At 51.8% G+C, this 21,004-nt stretch overlaps 1 protein-coding gene across 6 annotated transcripts in view; it reads left to right on the top strand.

Moving 5' to 3' along the window:
* The window catches only part of VRK3 (VRK serine/threonine kinase 3), a 48,795-nt gene that overhangs the window by 22,733 nt on the left and 5,058 nt on the right, over positions 1 to 21,004 (top strand). For 3 of the 6 annotated variants that reach the window (XM_016934090.3, XM_054672465.2, XM_054672466.2), the window contains exons 6-13: positions 1,712 to 1,776; positions 4,989 to 5,055; positions 7,284 to 7,368; positions 7,638 to 7,743; positions 9,608 to 9,700; positions 12,791 to 12,923; positions 14,074 to 14,194; positions 15,607 to 20,827. In XM_016934090.3, the coding sequence (XP_016789579.2) occupies positions 1,712 to 1,776; positions 4,989 to 5,055; positions 7,284 to 7,368; positions 7,638 to 7,743; positions 9,608 to 9,700; positions 12,791 to 12,923; positions 14,074 to 14,194; positions 15,607 to 15,703 (767 nt within the window). In that variant the 3' untranslated portion in view covers positions 15,704 to 20,827. 6 annotated transcript variants of the gene reach the window in all.

The following is a 21,004-nucleotide window of genomic DNA, read 5'->3' as shown; positions in this document are numbered from 1 at the left end:
CCTGCTTGCCTCTGAGTACCGGGCATGTACGCATTGTCATTAACCTCATGGTGCCTCTGAGAGACAGGCACTGTTACTATGCCTGGGTTCCAGAGCTGGGCGGATGCTTGGTCATGATGTCACAGCCTGCTCCAGCATGATCCCCCCAGTGCAATCCCCACAGCTGGAAAGGATCTTTCTTTCCCCGAGATGCGGGTCCTGCATACGTCTCCCTCTCTTCCCCTGGGCTCAGAGCACCCTTGGCCTTGAACGTGTAGAGCTGGCTCCCAACCCTGTTCCAGCTGGAGCTTCTTGAGGGCAAGGATGGCTTCTGGGTGACTTTGTCACCCCCCATCCCTCAGCTCAGTGTCTTAGACGATACCAGCCTCGATGATGAAGGGAGAGTGGGAACGATGAGAACAGAGGAAGGAGGGACACCAGCGTGAGTCAGGTGTGCAGGCGACAAGAGCTCAACTCATGGGCTTTGGGATTAGCTAGACCCAGGTTGAGCCAGCTCTGCCACTCCCCGGCTGGGGAGCCCTGGTGTTATGGGGATATTTTAAGGCCACCACCTGTGGAGCAATCCTGATGTGCCAGGCTCCGTGCTGGGCTCTGGGCTGAGTGGGTTCACTGAGCAGTGTGCGTGAAGGGGGATGCAGACTCTTGCTGCACACATCGCTGGTGCTGCTCTTACTCCTGCCAGCCTGTTGAGTCCTTGCAGCCAGTCTCGGGGTAGGCCTTACTGCTCCCATCTTACAGACATGCAAATGGAGGCCCAAAGTCATACAGAGAGCAGATGGAGGAGCTGGGATTTGAACCCTGGTCAGCCTGGAGTTTCTTGGCCTCTCTCCTCTTCTCGTCTGTCAGATGGGACGATGCATGTGAAGCCCACACTTAGCACAGGGCCAGAGACGTGGTGAGGTCTGTAAATGAACAGTAAGGGCTCCTGGAGCAGGCTCTGTCGGGGGACAAGCATGCAGGGTGCTTATGGGGAGCTGCCTCAGGGATCAGAACCCAAGGAGGGGGTAAGGAGCAGGAGGTGGGGCTGTGATGCAGCCCAGTGATGGCCTCAGCCGACCCTGCAGGGCCCTGGAGCAAAAGTGGTCCTTCAGCGTGCGTCCGTGTTGGGCCAGGAGAGGCTGGGCCTTTATGTCCACCTCAATCAGTCACTGGACCTGGGTCACCCTGGGATGTGGCCTTGGATGAAGTCACTCTGCCTAGGACGCACCTAATTGCCCAGCCACAGGCTGTGACAGTACATGGGAACTGTCCACCAGGAAGTTCCTCAGAGGCTCAGTGCCCGGGGCTGTTACTGGGGAGTAGTCATGTGGCCCCCTCTGTCTGACATGTATCCGCATCCCAGGTTCCCCAGAGGAAAGCAGGTGTTGCACAGAAACCACAGTGATTGCACAAGCAGTTTAGGCTCAGCGAGCCCCACTCACTTAGGGGATTCTGGGAGCCCTCCCGGAATCCAGGGTCCCAGACCTTGCCAGGAGAGCCGTCTCAGGTCTGCTGCATTAGCCCTTCCTGCATGGCTGGATAGTGACAGAGAGAAAGAGGAAGAAGCAGCTTATTTAAAACTAGGAAGCAGCAGGTCGTGAAAGCCAAGAGTGCGCTTGACCTTGTTGGAACCAGGGCACCAGAGCCGCTTCTCATTGCTGGGAAGTTTGGGGATGATGACCCTGACCTTCCACGTGGTTACAACCTCACTCCCTTGTTTGTTCCCCCACAGCTGCACCCACCTCCGCCCTCACCTGTGACTCAGGACCACAGAAGCAAAAGTTCTCGCTCAAACTGGTAAGTGTCCCTGCAGGTGGGGGGCAGCTTGGAGGGGAGGGACTTTCACAAACACATCCTTGACTTCTGAGCCCCTCTGTCAGCTGGGAGAGCTCGGCCGGGGGCCAGGGTCCCCACCTGCAAGGAGTATTAAGACCGTGGGCGGGGCAGGCGCCCAGTTCTCCATCATCCCAGGGTGTTGGAAACCCACAGTTGGATCCACCCAAGTCTGGCTCTGATGCTTCCCTGCTGTGTGACCTGGGCAAGCCCATCCTCCTCAGAGCTCAGTTTCCTCATCTGTGAAATGGAGCCACTAATACCCACAGGGTGTGGCCCATCTGCCCCCTACCACCGGCCTCGCAGCGTGCTCGTATCGAGCACCTACTGTGTATCACCGTGCTGGGTGTGGGGTCCAAAAGAGAACCCAGCAGATGGGGTCCCTGTGCTGAGGATTCAGTGAAATCACACATCGGGTGCCGAGCATGAGTCTCAGCAGACAGGACATGTGCACTCGAGGTTGGGGCTAAAAGGAAACAAATAGGGAAAGGGAGAGTGGCCACAAGGGTGAATCACGCCTTCCACACAGAGGAGGTGCCTAACAGAAGGGCATCGTGGTGGTTCATAGCCCCGCCATCATCCCTGGGTGCTGGGATTACGGGTGACTCTTATTTTCTTTTTGTTTATCAGAATTGTCTCACACCCCAGAAAACCGGGGACAGCTGGGTCGGTTGCCCTCCCTCCGCCCTAGGTGGAGGCCATGAGAGTGGGTCAGAGCGTGGGCTGTGGAGCCGGGCTCACTAGTGGTGGGTAGCACCTGCTTTGAGAGCCTGGCATTGCCTGAGCCGGGCTGTGTTTCATAAGCACTGCTTCATTGAATCCTCCCAGTGGGGCAGCTACCGTGTCCCATTTAACACTTCTCTGCATGGTTCCGGTGTGTCTGGCACAGTAGGCACCCCATCAACCTGAGCTGTTCCTGTTATTACTACTGTAATTACGCTCATCATCCTAGAAATACAGCCTTGCTCTCTGTTCCTGCACCTGACCTCATCAACATTTCCTGAGGCTCAAAACTCGGTGATGATGAGTTGGCCCCAGGCCCAGCCCTGGAGAAGCTCCCAGTCTGGCGGGAGCCATGCCATGTCCCAGTCCCATCGGGAGGAGGGATGGGCTGGAAGGGGAGCACAGGGCACTGGGCCAACCAGAAGACATTCACCCTCCCCATCCACTGGGAAGGCAGCTCTGTTCTGAAGCATTCGAAAGGTCAGGGGCTGAATGCCCAGTGGTGTTCATCCATTTATTCATTTATTCACCAAGCCTTTCCTGCAACCTCCTGTGAACTGAGTGCTGGGGACATCTGCAGAGATGGGTCAGACCCAATTCCTGCCCTGAAGGAGCTGCCCCCTTGGGGGAGTGGGGCAGGCATGAATACCCCACATGAGATTGCTCAGGGCCTACATGGCTGTGCCCACGTCGCTCGCGTCAGTCACTATGGGCTTCGCCAGCATCGTGGGGAGGACTCCAGGACGCAAAAAGAGAAAAGGAAGGACAAGAAGAGGAGAAGATGGGGCAGGGAGCCAGGCTCACTAATGACCAGTAGCAGCACCTGCTTATTGAGAACCTATTATGTGACAGTCCCTGGGCTGAGTGTCACAAGCATTATGTCATTTAATTCTTTTGGATTTTTGTTTGAGACAGGATCTCTCTCTGTCACCCAGGCTGGAGTGCAGCGGTGCAATCAAGGCTCACTGCAGCCTCAGCCTCCTAGGTTCAAGTGATCCTTCCACTTTAGCCTCCCAAGTAGCTGGGACCACAGGCATGCACCACCACGTCCAGCTTTTTTTTTTTTTTTCTGGTAGAGATGGGGTCTTCCTGTGTTGCCCAGGTTGGTCTGGAACTCCTGGGCTCCCACCTTCACCTCCCAAATTGCTGGGATTATAGGCATGAGCCATCACACCCAGCCTTTTGGTTTTCTTTGGGGTTTTGTGTGTGCGTGTGTGTGTGTGTATGTGTGTTTACTATGTCATTGAATTATTTCAGCAAGCCTATGGGATGGCTTCCATGTTCCTATTTAACAGATGAGGAAATGGAGACTCAGTCACTTGCCCAGGTGCACCCAGCACGCAGGTTGCTTTGTTCACAGCTATATCCCCAATGCCCAGAATAATACTCAACATATAATGGAGGCTTTGTAGGAAGAATGAATGAATGAATGGCAGAGCTGGGGTTTGAACCTAGATCTGTTTGACTCTATACTCTTAAGAACTCAGCTGCATGAGTTATGTTTAATTAAAATATTTGGTGCTTTTTTTTTTTTTTTTTTGCTACAAAATCTCACTCTGTCACCCAGGCTGGAGGTGCAGTCTTGGCTCACTGCAACCTCCGCCTCCCAGGTTCAAGCAATTCTCCTGCCTCAGCCTCCCGAGTAGCTGGGATTACAGGCATGCACCACCATGCCTGGCTAATTTTTGTATTTTTAGTAGAGGCAGGGTTTCACAATGTTGGCGAGGCTAGTCTAGAACTCCTAACCTCAAGTGATCCACCTGCCTCAGCCTCCCAAAGTGCTGGGATTACAGGCCTGAGCCACCACACCTGGCCATTTAGTGTTATTTTAACAAATACCTAATATTAATGGTGGCTTAAGCAAGATGATGTTTTATTGCTTTTTCATTTAAAAGTCAGGGGCAGTTTTCCAGAGCTGATAGGATGGTTTTATAAACAAGGGGCCCTGTTTCCTTCTCTCTTTTTGCACCAACATTTTCAACGCATAACCTGCATCTCTTGGGCCGTAGTGGCTGCTTCAGCTTCCACCATCACATCTGCACTGCAGCCAGCTGGAACAGAAGAGGAAAGGTAGAGCCTGTCCCAGCCCACTAAGGGCATAACCTGGAAGTTGCCCGCATTTCTTCTGCTCACATCCTCATTGGCCAGAACTTGGTCATGTGGTCATTCCTCACTGCAAAGGAGGCTGGGAAACGTAGTTTTTATGCTGAAGGCTACATTCTAGGGAACACTGTGGCTCTTACCATAAGAGAAAGAAAAGGAACCTGGGTACAGCAAGGTAGCTCGCAGTCTCTGATGTGTGTTTGTGTGCAGTACCTGAGGAATTTGGCTCTGATGTGGGGACTTGATGAGGAGCCTGGTCATCGAGGGAGTAACAAATTGCCAGTGGGGACTGGGGGCCCTTATCTGAGACTTCAGTGTGACAGCCTTCTGCCCCTCCTGTCCCCCACCAGGATGCCAAGGATGGGCGCTTGTTCAATGAGCAGAACTTCTTCCAGCGGGCCGCCAAGCCTCTGCAAGGTACCTGACGGGGAACTGGGCAAGGAGGGGAGAGTGAGGGGGGCACCAACTTGGTCACAGCACCTGACTTCTACCTGCAGGCATGAAAAGGGTGGGCTTAGATTAAAGGCCCAGGTTTGCTCCCATCTGTGTCCATAACCTGACTCCTGTGACCCCTCAGGCCTCAGTGTGTGTTGTGACTGGCTCACACCAGCTCTTGGAAGCCAGGTATTAAATTTTCAGGCTGGGCGTGGGTTGACGCCTATACTCCCAGCACTTTGGGAGGCTCAGGTGGGCAGATCACTTGAGGCCAGGAGTTTGAGACCATCCTGGGCAATGTGGCAAAACCTTATCTCTACTGAAAATACAAAAATTAGCCGGGTGTAATGGCATGCGCCTGTGATCCCAGCTACTCAAGAGGCTGAGCTGAGAGAATTGCTTGAGCCCGGGAAACAGAGGTTGCAGTGAGCTGTGATTGTGCCACTGCACTCCAGCCTGGGCAACAGAGCCAGACCCTGTCTCCAAAAAAAATAAAAATAAAAATAAATTTTTAGGAAGATGGCAAACTGGTTGTTACAGACAGCCAGTATTAGCAATTAAATTATATAGGCCAGGCGTGGTGGCTCATGCCTGTAGTCTTAGCACTTTGGCAGGCCGAGGTGGGTAGATCACCTGAGGTCAGGAGTTCAAGAGTAGCCTGGCCAACATGGTGAAACCCCATCTCTACTAAAAATACAAAAATTAGCCAGGCGTGGTGGCGTGTGCCTGTAATCTCAGCTACATGGGAGGCTGAGGTGGGAGAATCACTCGAACCTGGAAGGTGGAGGTTGCAGTGAGCCGAGATCATGCCACTGCACTCCAGTCTGGGCGATAGAGTGAGACTTAGTCTCAAAAAATATATAAAATAAGTTATATAATTTTACAAATAAATTATATTCAAAACAAAGATAATGAACCCTCAGAAATTCATCACTTCCTAATTATTTCCTACATGTCCTGTGATCTCTGCCAGTGAGGTTGTGTGCACTGTTGTCTCTGTGTGGTGAGAATGCTGCATGATGGCCTCCCCTATACATCTCTCCCACCCCACCTCCAGTCATGTCATGTTGGTAGCTTGGAGTTGGCCATAGCAGGAGTATTTATTTACACTGCAGAAATTAGCAAATGCAGTCGGGCGCGGTGGCTCATGCCTGTAATTCCCACACTTTTGGAGGCGGAGGCCGGTGGATCACCTGAGGTCAGGAGTTCGAGACCAGCCTGGCCAACATGGCAAAACCCATCTCTATTGAAAATACAAAAAAAAAAGGCCGGGCGTGGTGGCTGATGCCTGTAATCTCAGCACTTTGGGAGGCCGAGGCGGGCGGATCATGAGGTCAGGAGATCGAGACCATCCTGGCCAACATGGTGAAACTCCATCTCTACTAAAAATACAAAAATTAGTTGGATGTGGTGGCACGTGCCTGTGATGCCAGCTACTCGGGAGGCTGAGGCAGGAGAATCACTTGAACCTGGGAGGTGGAGGTTGCAGTGAGCTGAGATCACGCCACTGCTCTCCAGCCTAGTGACAGACGAAGACTCCATCTCAAAAAAAATAAAAAATAAAAAAAAATTAGCTGGGCCTGGTGGCAGAAGCCTGCAATCCCAGCTACATGGAAGGCTGAGGCAGGAGAATTGCTTAAAATCAGGAAGTGGAGGTTGCAGTGAGCCAAGATCGCGCCATTGTATTCCATCCAGGGCGACAGAGCAAAACTTCGTCTCAAAAAAACAGAAAAAAGAAATTAGCAAATGCTACCCATCAGGACTGCCTTCCCTGGATAGCCAGCTGTTAAACTAGCATCAGCTCGCCATTGGTTCTGGTCCACCCCACTGAGATCTGGAAGACAGGCAGAGGCACATTCCGGTGATGCCATGGCTAGGTTAGACACGTGTTGATCTTGTTAGCTCTATGTGTGAATTCGGAAGTAACCCTGTCATTATCCCATCTCTGCACTCCAGACTTGTATATGCTTCCTCCAGAGCCACCATGGTCACCCCATCACCTGCAGACCTGGATCACAGACATTCATGATCACCCATGCCTGCCCCGTCACCAGCCCCTTCCCACCATCACCCACCCACAATGTTGTCACCTCCAACAAGGAGACTTAGAGGCGGTCTGGGCACTCTGTGCTTCTTCTCTGAGAACTAGCTCTTACTGCCATGGGCTTGGGACTGGGTGGGTTCTAACCTCAAGCCCCTGCTTTCCGCAGTCAACAAGTGGAAGAAGCTGTACTCGACCCCACTGCTGGCCATCCCTACCTGCATGGGTTTCGGTGTTCACCAGGACAAATACAGGTGAGCTGCTCTGCTCACTGCTTGCCTCACCGGCCTCTCCTCTTCTTCCTGTTGTGATTCCAGGCATGGCTGGGACCCCGAAGCCGTGGGCCAGGTCTTTGCTTCCTGCCTTCTCGTAGTTTTGATCTAGTTTGCTGCCCAGCCAGTCAGAACCTTTGATCTCACCTGGGACCAGGACCTTGCAGCCCACGCAACAGTCCATCCTTGGCGGCCGGTACTCCTCTCTCCCCTGTTCATCTCCCACCTCCTGGGGTGCTTGTGTCTTCCAGGTTCTTGGTGTTACCCAGCCTGGGGAGGAGCCTTCAGTCGGCCCTGGATGTCAGCCCAAAGCATGTGCTGTCAGAGAGGTCTGTGCTGCAGGTGGCCTGCCGGCTGGTGCGTACCCAGAAGTTGCTCAGCTGCCGCGTCAGGGAGGGCACATCACATCCTAGTTTAGCAGGCGCTTTAGTCATTGACACATCCGGCCCCCACCTCCCTCCGCTGCACACTGGGGGGCTGGCTCACTGACTGCCATGGCAGGCGGTTAGAGCCGAGATGATGGGTGGTCAGTCCTGTGGAGGGCCCTTGGGGGGCCATGAGCATTGGAGGAAGGAGCCCCGGCCTCAAACTGAAGGCTTAGATTAGGCTTCCTGGTGGAGGGTGTTTCTAAGCCAAGACTCTCAGGATGAGTGGAAATAGCAAAGTGCTGGGTGGAAGAGGCAGAGGATAGATGAGGAGAGGATGGTCCGGCCAAGGATACAGCTGGGGCAAGGCTTGTGTGGAAGGGAGAGCATATGGCATTTGTTCATTAGTTCATTCATTCATCCCCATTAAATATTCATCAGGCATTTGCTGGGTGCCAGACGCTGTCCCCGGGGCTGGGTGCAGAGCAGGGAGCAGCATAAACATGGTTTCTGTGTCTTAGAGCTCACAGTCTAGTGGGAGGGGCCAATAGTGAATCAAACAGTTGCACAAACTATGACAAGTGCTCTGAATAGAAGCGGCCCCTGCTGTGATTGAGAGTAAGAGGGCCCAGTTTGCATCGCTGGAGGGATGGACGTACCAAGGGAGCGACATGCTGAGTCCTAAGGTCTTTATGTTCAGTATCTGCAGTATGGCACTGCAGTGCGGAAGAGATGGAGTTGGTCTGGAGAGGTCAGCGGTGACCACATCACACGGGGCCTCGCACAGCAGGCTGAGGGGCTGGGATCTGTCTTGAGGGCACTGGAGAGCCACAAGAGTGCTGGGATAAGGGGAGGGCGGGGTCAGCTCTGGGTACAGAAAGGCCCTCAGGGGCCATATGGGGAGGGACTGGAATGGGGAGAAGAATCTGAGTGAGGGTCCATGTGGGAGAGGACAAGGCTGAGGAGGGTCCTGGGCCCCGGGGATGGAGAGTCTATAGGAGGAGAACGAGCAGAATTTGGTGGACAGTTGAGCCCTGGGGTCAAAGAGGGTTGGGGATATGATCAGAATGTAGCTGACACTCGGGCAGCAGACACAATCAAAGAATTGGCCGGGCGCAGCAGCTCATGCCGGTAATCCCAGCACTTTGGGAGGACGAGGCAGGTGGATCACTTGAGCTCAGGAGTTCAAGACCAGCCTGGGCAACATGGCAAAATGCCCTGTCTAATAAAAATACAAAAAATTAGCCGGGTGTGGTGGCGCGCACCTGTAGTCCCAGCTACTTGTGAGGCTGAGGTGGGAGGATCACCTGAGCTTGGGAAATCAAGGCTACAGTGAGCAGTGATTGTACCACTGCACTCCAGCCTGGGCAACAGGAGTAAGACCCTGTCTCAAAAATATATATATACACACAGCAAAAAAAGAGTCTGGAGCTCATAGGGACAGCTGGAGCTGGAGATCAAGATATAAATTGCTTAACAAGATTTATTTCTGCTCTCTAGGACAGGTGAGAAGAGCTCTTTGATATCCACAGGTGCTGAGTCATTTTTGCAGAGAGACATTAACCCCTTTTCCCTCTCCTGAATTTGTCATCAGCTAAGAGAGAAATACAGGCGTAGATGGGAAGCCACGCTTTAGCTCAATTGATGAGCTCCCTGAGAGCCTGATTAGAGGCGTGCTCAATGTGCTGTCACAGCGGGCTCCTCATGCTACCCCGGATTTAGTCAGGTTTAACCCCCAGTCACAGTGTCGGACAACCCCAGGCCTTAATAGTGGGGCTCCCTGTCCTGGTCTGCACCATAGCCTCTCTGTGTTAGTCGTACTGCTCATGCAGACACTGACTTGCTTCTTCCCCCAGCTGGATGCCCTGGAGTTCCTCCATGAGAATGAGTATGTTCATGGAAATGTGACAGCTGAAAATATCTTTGTGGATCCAGAGGACCGGAGTCAGGTAAGAGCCAGCTCCTGCCCACTCTGGAAGATCTCTGGGCTCAGGTTCCCATCTGTCTCCAAATCTCTATTTATTTCATAGTGCTTATTACAGACAAACGATTGCTGTCCATCATATATAAAGAGCTCCTTCAAATAAATAAGATAAGCAACTTAGTAGGAAAATGGAAAAAGGATAAGAAAAGCAATTCTTAAAAAAAGAAATCCACAGGCTAGCTAAATAATATGAAAAGATATTCAACCTCCTTAGTAACTATAGAGATGTAACTTAAAACAAGATACTATTTTCACCCTTTGAATAAAATTAAGCATGATAATAATATTCATTGCTGATAAGGATATAAGGAAGTAGGAATTCTTCATATACTGTTGGAAGCATGAATTGGGAAACCCTTTTGGAAGGCAATAACAGTCACAATTTTAAATGCACCTGTTTTTTGTCTTTGATTTTGTTTTGAGATGGAGTTTCACTCTTGTTGCCCAGGCTGGAGTGCAATGGCACGATCTCGGCTCATCACAACCTCCACCTCCTGGGTTCAAGCGATTCTCTGTCAGCCTCCTGAGTAGCTGGGATTACAGGCATGCACCACCACGCCTGGCTAATTTTGTATTTTTAGTAGAGATGGGGTTTCTCCATGTTGGTCAGGCTGGCCTCCAACTCCTGACCTCAGGTGATCCGCCCGCCTTTGCCTCCCAAGGTGCTGGGATTACAGGCCTGAGCCACCGCGCCCGGCCAAAATGCACCTGTTTTTTGATCCACAAGTTCCTGTCTTAGGAAGGTGTCCTACCTATATATTCATAGGATTGTTCAAAAATAAGTGTACAAGATGTTCCTGGCAACACTGATTATAATAGTGAAATGGGAAACACCTTAAGCAGGATACTGATTAAATAGTATTTTAAAGTAACTTCTAATTGCTCTTACAATTACAAATGACAGAAACCCAACTTTACATGCCTTAAGCCAAAAACCAAAAGGGAGTGTGTGCAATGTATTAGTCCACAGAATGGAGCAATCAAGGACTGCACTGTCTCGGGCATGGCAGGATCCAGGAGCTCAAACCCTGTCATTGGGAAGCCGGCTCTCCCATCTCTGGACTCCTCATGCTTCTGCACTGCTCGTTGTCAGGCAGACTTATTCCTCATGGTGACAAAATTGCCACCAGCAAATTAGGCTTAAATCCCCAAAGCTTAGCAGCCCTGGCAGAAACAGACCTGAACTGCATGGACTGAGAACTGAGGAAAGGCAATCCCAGATGAAAATCCTGGAACTAAGCATTAGGAATCTTCAGAGAAACAGAACTGGCAGGGTGTGTGTGTGTGTGTGCACGTGTGTGTGTGTTTGTAGAGATTTATTATAAGGAATTGGCTTATTGATAATGGAAGCTAAGCAGTCCTGAGATTCTTCAGTTTGCAATCTGGAGACCTAGGAGAGCCAATGATGTAAGTTCCAATCCAAAGGCCAGCAGGCCTGAGACCCAAGAAGAGGGGTTGTTTCAGTTCAAGTCCAAAGGCAGGAAAAGACCAATGTTCTAGCTCAAGCAGTCAGGGAGGAGGAGCTTCTGGTTACTTAGCTTTTTATTCTATTCACATCTTGAGTTGATTGAATGAGACCCACCCACATTAAGGAGAATAATCTGCCTTGCTCAGTCTACAAACCCCAATGTTCATCTCATCCAGAACACCCTCATAGACACTCCCAGAATAGGGTTTGGCCAAATGTCTGGGCACCCCATGGCCCAGTCAAGTTGCCACATAAAAATGACCATCATGGCCAGGCCCAGTGGCTCACACCTGTAATTCCAGCAGTTTAGGAGGCCAAAGTGGAAGGATCGGATCGCTTGAGCCCAGGAGTTCAAGACCAGCCTGGGAAACATAGGGAACCTCATCTGTACAAAATAAAAAATAATAACCTATCCAGGTGTAGTGGCATACACATGTGGTTCCAGCTACTCGGGAGGCTGAGGTAGAAGGATCACCTGAGCCAAGGAGATTGAGGCTGCAGTGAGCCATGATCATGCCACTGCACTCCAACCTGCGTGACCCAGTGAGACCCTGTCTCAAAACTTAAAAAAAAAAAATTATTATTTTAATGAACACCACAAACTGTAAACAGAAAAACAGGGAGCAGAGGAAGTGTATAGGTCTTACATAGACAAAACCAACAGTTGTCCACTATCCATATGGTGGAATAAGATGCAGCCATTGAAAAGAAGACATGGACTGGGCACAGTGGCCAAGGCAGGAGGATCACTTGAACCCAGGGGTTCAAGACCAGCCTGGGCAACAGGGCAAAACCCCATCTTTACAAAAAATCGGCTGGGCATGGTGGTGCGTGCCTGTAGTCCCAGCTACTCGGGAGGCTGAGGTGGGAGGATCACTGGAGCCTAGGAGGCTGCAGTGAGCTGTGATCGCGCCACTGCACTCCAGCCTGGGTGACAGAGTGAAACCCCATCTCAAAATAAATAAGTAGATATTTTTGAAAGAAGATTTGGTTAACTTTATGTATCAGGCAGAAAGCATTTAACTTTTATTTTAAACTCAGTTAAGCCTTATAAGAACCCTTTGAGGTGGGGACTATTATCATCATCATTTTACAAATGGAGAAATCATAGCAGAGAGAACTGGTATAGCTTGCCCAAGGTTGTACTGCCACCAGCGGGCTGAGTTGGCATTTGAACCCAGGCCATCTGGCCCCAGAGTTAATGCCCAGAACCACTATTAAAGTATAAAGTGCCGGTGCCCAACAGGAGGTCTGGTGTGAGGCCTCTGTGGAAAACAAGAGCCCCCTCCCCATCCACATATGTTTACCTGGTTATTTAAAAAAAAAAAAAAAATTTGGAATGATGCATACGAAACTGTTACTAGTGGTTATTTCTGGGCGATGGGTTTTAGGGGCTGGGAGGAAATATGGATGGCTGGTTTGGGTTCTTTTTACTTCACATCATTTTTACTATGAGCATGCCTTAGTTTTGTAAGTGAAAAATGTCATCTTTGGTGGAATGTTTGTTGTCACTTGCACCCACGATGGAAATCTCTGACTTCTACGCTCCTAACCTCCAATCTGTATGGCTTTTCCCTGTGTCCACAGGTGACTTTGGCAGGCTATGGCTTCGCCTTCCGCTATTGCCCAAGTGGCAAACACGTGGCCTACGTGGAAGGCAGCAGGAGCCCTCATGAGGGGGACCTTGAGTTCATTAGCATGGACCTGCACAAGGGATGCGGTACGAGGCCAGGGATGGGTTTGGGACCGCAGAGACATGCTTCTTATACAAGGGCAGCTCTAGGAGTTCACAGCCAGAGACAGCAGGTGGCCAGACAGGAGAGGCACTAAGGGCGCCAGGACAGGGATTGGAACCACAGACAGCGTCCCGACCGCAAGGGAGGTGGGTGGGGTAGCGGTTCAGCACTAAGCATAGTGGGAGGCTGGGCACTGGGGAGCCTGAGTTCCAGAGGTTGGGGTTCAGGATCTGTTGTAGACTTGGAAGATGGGAGTTGCCTAGGAGTCATCCAGGAGGGGCTGTTGAGGAGGTGGTTGGCCACCACATCTGGAGTGTGGGAGGGAAATCTGGGCAGAGGCTCTGCAGTATCTCAGAAGTTATCAGCCGAAGCCCTGGGAGTGGATGGGATCATCCAGGGAAAGTGTACAGACTAGGAAGAGGGCCCAGGGCAGATTTCTTGAGCCCCTCTTTCTCACATCCCTTTATATGATGGCCGTCCACATGCCTGCCACATCCTCCCATCAGACTGAGCTCCCCCAGGACAGGGATGGCACCTCTGCCTCCAGCATCGGGTGGTGGAAGGCCAGCACGGACAAGTAGTGCTTGTCGAGTGCTTACACAAAGCGTTGTCTAAATTAAGCGTTGCCTTATGCTCAGGAAGCATAAGAAAAATAAACTGTCAGAGTCTCCCCCGTCCTCCCCCACTGAGGCTGGGTTTGGTACCCATCCTTCTGGGCTCCCATGTGTTCTGTGTCCTTTGTCACTCAGGTAGTCGCACGCTATAGCTGTCTCCCCACTAGGCTGTCACGGGCTGGGACCTGACGAGATCCTGGTCTGGGTTTTCAGAATTGAGCTGGGCCTGGCACACGGGTGCTGAGGCTTGATTGAATGAGTGCATGAATGAAAGAGGAGTGGATGAGGGTGACCTGGTAAAAGGGGCTGAGAGAATGGTTGAGTGAGAGTAAGAGAGAATGAGTCAGCTTCTGCCTACTCATGAAAGTGAATGAGCGGAGGAGACAGCCCATATGGCTGGAAGGCTGGGTGTATGAGTGTGTGGTTGAGTCAGTGAGAGAGAGGGGAAGGAAGCGGGGTGGACCCACCAGTGAGTGGAGCGTCCAGACTTGAGCTGCCACCTTTACTCCTCCTTCCCCAGGGCCCTCCCGCCGCAGCGACCTCCAGAGCCTGGGCTACTGCATGCTGAAGTGGCTCTACGGGTTTCTGCCATGGACAAATTGCCTTCCCAACACTGAGGACATCATGAAGCAAAAACAGAAGTGAGTCTAGGGGTCAGCAGAACCCCTGCAGGTGGACAGAAGCCCAGAGCCCAACTGGGAGCAGGAGGGAAGGGGAGGTGGCATCCAGCAGAGCCCAAGTCCTCTGAGCCGCACAGGCATGTGCTGCAATGTCCACACAGCAGGCGAGGCAGGTGTTCCGGAGCCACACTGCCTGGGCTCAGACTCTGGCACCACCACTGTGGGGTGTTAACGTCTGCAAGCCTCGGTGTCGTGCTCCATGAGATGGTCTCCTACTAGCTCCTACCTTATGGGACTGCAAAGAGTTCAGGGAAGTCAGGTGCACACAGCACTTAGCACAGGGGCTGGCTCATAGAAAATGCTCATTGTGGCCGGGCGCAGTGGCTCACGCCTGTAATCCCAGCACTTTGGGAGGCAGAGGCGGGCGGATCACGAGGTCAGGAGATCGAGACCATCCTGACTAACACAGTGAAACCCCGTCTCTACTAAAAATACAAAAAATTAGCCAGGCGTGGTGGCGGGCACCTGTAGTCCCAGCTACTTGGGAGGCTGAGGCAGGAGAATGGCGTGAACCCGGGAGGGGGAGCTTGCAGTGAGCCAAGATTGCACCACTGCACTCCAGCCTGGGCAACAGAGCGAGACTCCGTCTCAAAAAAAAAAAAAAATGCTCATTGTGTGTGGGAAACTATGACTCATTCATCACAAACATGCAGGCAATCTGAGCAGGATAGGCCCAGGCCCTGCCTCAGCACTGGTAGCACCACCTATCCAGTGTCCACACTGCCAGATCAGTGCCTTCACCTCTGTGTAAACCACCAGGTCTTACCAGTGCTGGTTTAAACATTCAGCACCAAAGCCAGTGGACAGCGGAACATATGAGGAAGTTCTGGGGTGAGATTGAACACTAAGGGCATTGAGCAGCTGGACACAGAGGGAGCACTAGGGGTATGGGTTCAGCACTAGGGACAGCAGGCAGCTGGGCACAAAAGGGAGGCACTAAGGTGTGTGTTCAGCACCAAGAACAGCAGGCAGCGGGACACAAAAGGGAAGTGCTAGGGATGTGGGTTCAGCACCAGGGACAGCGGAGCACAAAAGGGAAGCGCTGTGGGTATGAGTTCAGCACCAAGGACAGTCGGTAGCTGATCCCAGCGGGCGTGCTAGGCATGCACTTCAGACATGAATATCAGTTGCCCAGGCCGGGCACGGTGGTTCACGCCTTAATCCCAGCACTTTGGGAGGCCAAGGCAGATGGATCTCGAGGTCAGCGGTTCGAGACCAGCCTGGCCAACATAGTGAAACTCTGTCTCTACTGAAAATAACAAAAATTAGCCGAAGCAGTGGTGGGCACCTGTAATCCCAGCTGAGGCAGGAAAATTGCTTGAACCCGGGAGGTGGAGGTTGCAGTGAGCCGAGCTCTCGCCACTGCATTCCAGCTTGGGTGACAAAGCAAGACTCCGTCTTGGACTTGTTGCCCAAGTCATCTGGGAGGCAGCTGGCCATCTACGTCTGAAGTGCAGGAGTGAAGTCTAAAGGGAGACTCAGACCCCAGGAATATCTCCAGAGCCATCAGCTGAAGCCCCGGGAGAGGATGAGATTATCTGGGAAAGCATATAGAGTGGGAAGAGGGTGAACCCTCCAGTAAATGGCGTTGAGTCCCTCATGCTTCCCTGTTCTTAGTGTGCCGTGAAGTCCTTCCCAGTCCTTCCCAGTCCTTCCCTCACATGAAGCCTTTCTCGTTTTATTTTACTCCCTTCGTGTCTCCCAACTTCCTTCTCTCAACCATGGACAGCTGCTCAAGCACACTTAACGTGTGTTCTGCTGATGTGTTCACTTAGATGTATTTGTACCCTCAAAATCGCATGCTGGCCGTGGTGCTGTGTGTGATTTGCGTAAGTGATGTTCCACTCTGCGTCTCATCTGTCTCTGGCTCTCTTCAGCTTTAACCCTATCCCTACATGTGGACCGAGTTCACTGCTTCTGACTCCGGCTTCTAAATCAATTTTCTATAGACATGTCTGTGTCCTTAAACTATATATGGTGGTACTGTGTGTTAATTTGTATAAATGGTACTATGCTCTAAACCTCATGCTGTTTCTTGCCTTCTTTCACTCAATGTTATGTTTTTAACTTTAACTATATACCTAGTTCACTACTTCTGAATACTCCTAAATGTGTTAGTTTAGATGCATCTGTGTCCTTAAAAACTCTATGACGTTCTTGGGTATGTGTTTAATTGGCATAAGTGGCACCATGCCCAGAATTTCATCCTCCTTCAGACAAGGGGATGTGTGTCGTCATTTTGACTTCCTTCTACTGACTGTTCAAAGCTAACATTTATTATACTCTTGTCTGTGCCAGGCACTGCCCCTGGTGCTTCCCCTGCATCCTCACAACTGCTCTGAGCTGCGTGCTCTCATGATCTGTGGCACAGAGAGCTTAGGTAATCAGTCCAGGCCACACAGCTACTAAGCAGGGGCTCCTGGGCTCAAACCTGGGCCATTCAACTCCAGAGACAGCCCATGTCACCTACGTGCTGCTTCCCAAGTGGAGGAGGCTTATGAGGTGAACTGGTGATTCCTGGACCCAGCCTACCTTCACTCAACAAATACTGAACCCTTGCCATGTGGTAGACTCTGTTCTAGGCCCTGGGGATACAGGAATGAGTAAGACAAAAACCCCTGCCCTCAGGGAGCTCACATCCTATTGCGGGAGACAGGAGCTAAAGGGTGAAACACATGGTGTGTCAGAGGTCAGACTGATGAGGGTCATGAGGCCAGGTCCTGGGTGTCCACTGGTGGGACTGTTGGTGGGGGTATGCAGCACACTTGTAGGTCTAATGTCGGGGGCAGGTCTCGCAGCGATGGTAACACGTAAAATGCCCCCTGAAGGATCATGAAGCTTTAAACAGTGGCAAGAAGGATGACACAGTTTGATGCTAATTTGCCCCAACATCCCTGCGGAAAGAGGAAGAGACAGGCCTTCAGCCCCCAGACTTCCACAGGCAACCTCTGCATGGGAAGCCAGCCTCAGAACCTGCTAGAACACAAGTCCATTGCCCCATTTTCTTGGAGCTTATTTTTACACTTACTCTCTAGCTTTAACAGATGGTGCTGGGGTTTTCTGCTCACAGTGGTGAGACAGGTTTCTTTTGAAATGAAGCCAGGTGAAAACGAGTCACAGTCCCTGTGTAAGTGAAGGTAGTGAAATGCTCCCTCACACACTCTAATGGGTTAGTTCAGGACAAGGCTGAGCTGTTCTCACAAGGAGACCCCAAAACACTGCAGCTTCCATGAGGGAGGGTTCACTTCTCTCACTAACAGTCCCAAGGCAGGAGACTGAGGGCAGTAGGGGGGCCTCAATTCCCTGTGACACACACACACATCCTTCTCTGGATACAACAGAGAGCACACATTGTGGGTGCCCAAGGAATAGCAGCAGATCTGGCGCGGTGGCTCACGCCTGTAATCTCAGCAGTTTGGAAGCTTAGGTGGGCAGATTGCTTGAGCCCAGGAGTTTGAGACCCGCCTGGGCAACGTGGTGAGACCCCATCTCTACAAACAAAGTAGCCGGGTGTGGTGGCATGCGACTGTAGTCCCAGCTACTCAGGAGGCTGAGGTGGAAGGATCACTTGAGTCCAAGGAGGTGGAGGCTGCAGTGAGCTGTGATTGTCACTGCACTCCAGCCTGGGCAACAGAGTGAGACCCTGTCTCAAAAAAAAAAAGGAAAGAAAAATCGTAGTGGAATGAAGAACAACTAAGGAGTGAATGCTGAGCCCGCCCAGGCTTCAGTGTGGACACAGAGGTCGGGCAGACGCAGCCCCAATGTCGGGAGTTCAGGGCTGGGAGGAGACACGGACAGGAAGCAGGAGCTGCAGGTGAGGGTGGAGGCAGCCCGGCACTGTGGGAGCAGAGGGGAGGCATAGGACCCCGCCACCGGCTCCTGGAAACCCTCACCTGGGAGATGCCTGACCTGGTCTCTAGAGAACACAAGAGCCTCCCAGGTGGGCAAGGGGGAGGCAACATTCCTAGGCAGACAGGACAGCACAGCTCTGAACCCTCTCCACTTACGCATTCAGTGCCGGGTTCCTGAGGCCAGTGGCTGTGCTGGACACCCAGGTTAGAATCAGCCCATGGTGCCTCTGAACTCCAGTCTTGTCAGGGAAACTGGTCTCCAAGGCTCCCCTGGGTTGTCTTCTCCCCGCTTCACTTCCTAACTCCTAAGAGCGGTCTTATCATGCTTTTCACATCCCCCCATCTAAAGAGACTTGTTGAATGTGACTGGTTCACAGAGAGGGTCTGCACTCGCCAACATGGTGCAGGGTGAATTAAGACAGGTCATGGTAATCATCTCATATCAATGATAGCAGCATGGGTAACAGTAATTCCACAGCCCCAGCTCCAGACCACAACCATAGAGGGCCAGGCGCACAAAAATGCTCTCTGGAGAGCAGCTGGCAATGTTGACACTGTCCCCCAGATGCACCTCCTCACCCCCAGCCCATAGTCTGTTAGCCCAGACAATAACCAAGGGGACCACAAGGGGGCGATGTTGCTACATGCTCGTTTCCTGGCACCCTAAGGTGCCCTGCGCTAGGACGGTTTACTGGTATACATGGCCTTTTTCCATTCATTCAACAGATACTCATTTTTTGCACATTGTAGTTCACGACAGACAGAATGAGTAAAAGAAGGAGGAGAGGCCGTTGAAGTCCCCGAGGCTTTCTGGCATTCAAGGCCCCTTGCTGGGCAAAGCACAAATGAGAGCCAGCTTTGGACCCGCTGTTAGGGCTGCCCACCTGGCCAGGGAGAGCCCATGGCAGGCGGTGGCAGTGGTGTTGCTGTGCAGTGTATAATGTCCTGTTGATGGCACAACCGGGCCTTCCTGCGCATGTATGTCGATGGCCGCCATGGGACATCTGTGGACCTATGCACAGGCCCAGGAGGGACAGAGTTCCTCCGCCTGGAGGGGTCTGGGGAAGACTTCTTGGGAGGCCAAGCCCTCGAGCTGTATCTCAAAGGGAGAACAGCCACCTGCCAGAGCTCAGGGTGGGGAAGACCACCCAGGCAGCGAGAGTGATATGTGCAGAGGCATATGTGTGTGGATGTGTGGCCTCATGGGCCTAGGAGTCCTTTGGTGTGGCTGGGACATGCAATGGGAGGAAGGAGTGGGGAGACGGAGTCAGAGGGTGGCCAGTGTGTGCTGGGGAGCCATGGGAGGGAGGATGGGCTGTGAGCAGGGAGGGTCAGGGACAGGTGTAAAGAGACCCTCTGGGGCCACATGGGGATACACAGGAGGCCAGGAAGGAGTTGAGGTCCAGGGAGAAAGGTTGAGGGCTGAGCTGGCCCCAGATCCATGGGGCAGAGGAGGACATGGGGCAGAGGGAGTTGAGAAACTGGAGGGTGGGGCTGGGGGATGGCGAAAGCAGGGTCAGAGACCAGTGACTGGGCAGGTGGTGGGAGCTGGCCCGATGGGCCAGGCAGAGAAGTGGAGGGGCTGGGCCTGGAGGATGGAGCAAAGGCAGTGGGCAAATCAGGATTTTTCCTGAACAAACGGGTGCGCGTGCATGCATGTGTTTGTGTTATACATATATGTGTATGTGTGTGTATGTACATATACAGTCAGTCCTGATTATTCAGAGTCCATATGTGTGAATTCTCTTACTCACTAAAAGTAGTTGTAACCCCAAATCAATTCTTGCTGTTCTTTCATGGCCACTTACAGACACAGTGTGGAGAAAAATTTTAATCATCTGACACACATGTTCCCAGCCTAGGGTGGAACCAGACAGCATTCTGCCTCCCTATTTCAGCCTCCACACTATATACGCTGGTGTCCTTTTCACTGTTTAGTTAATGCTACATTTTTTCCTGTTTTTATGCTTTTTGTCAGTGATTATGCCATTTAAAATGGCCTCAGCCAGGCGTGGTGGCTCACATCTGTAATCCCAGCACTTTGGGAGGCCGAGACAGGAGGATCAGACCAGCATGGGCAACATAGTGAGACCCCATCTCCACAAAAAATCAAACAGCCACCTAGCGTAATGCTGAAGGGCTGTCTGATGTCCCGAAGCCTGAGATGGTTAATAATTCGTGTGTTTTATCAGCTTTGTTCAGGCATGAGCTACGGTGCTGTTGGCCATGAGTCTGTGGGGAATTCTTATCATTTCAGGTTGCCTTGGGATTCATTTTAATGTAAGCTGGACTTTGTCATGCCAGAAACAAGGCTCGGTCACCGTCAGCACAGTTTGCAGTTTTCCACCTCCTCCCAGTTCCTCCATGTGGTTGACCCAGATATCTCCGTTATGCAGCCGCCTCCGGGGGACCACCTCCCTCCCTTTGAGTCAGCCATAGACAGCCTACTTGACGGCCCCACTGGCCCCCACATTCCACTGAACTGTGCGGATGCCACAGTGACCCCCTCTCAGGCACAGCATGACCTCCTGAAGTCAAGCCTGCTTGCTTTGAACCTACCAGTTAAAATCCCCTCAAAATGTTTGGATACCGCCCATTGGCCCCTCACAGCCACGAGCTCCCTGACCAGTGTGTGTGTGTGTGTGTGTGTGTGTCTGTGTGTGTGCTTGGGATGGGTGGGGAGGTCACCTTTGGGTGTGCGGTGTGCCCCCAGGACCTGTAAGTAATAAAATCTTTATTTCCATCTTGGATCTTTCCTCATCATCGAAGGGATCCTCTCCGTCTTAAGGATCACAGATTAAAAGAGTTCAATGCTAATGAATCAACAATACTTATTACATAAGATGTCTTTCAACAGAAACATACATAAAACAAGGTGTATTGTTTTGTTTTGTTTTGTTTTTGAGACGGAGTCTCTCTC

This window comes from Pan troglodytes, chromosome 20 (genome assembly GCF_028858775.2).
Source record: "Pan troglodytes isolate AG18354 chromosome 20, NHGRI_mPanTro3-v2.0_pri, whole genome shotgun sequence".
Taxonomy (NCBI): domain Eukaryota; kingdom Metazoa; phylum Chordata; class Mammalia; order Primates; family Hominidae; genus Pan; species Pan troglodytes.
The sequence above is the reverse complement of the archived record's forward strand: the minus strand, read 5'-3'. Positions and strand labels throughout refer to the sequence as shown.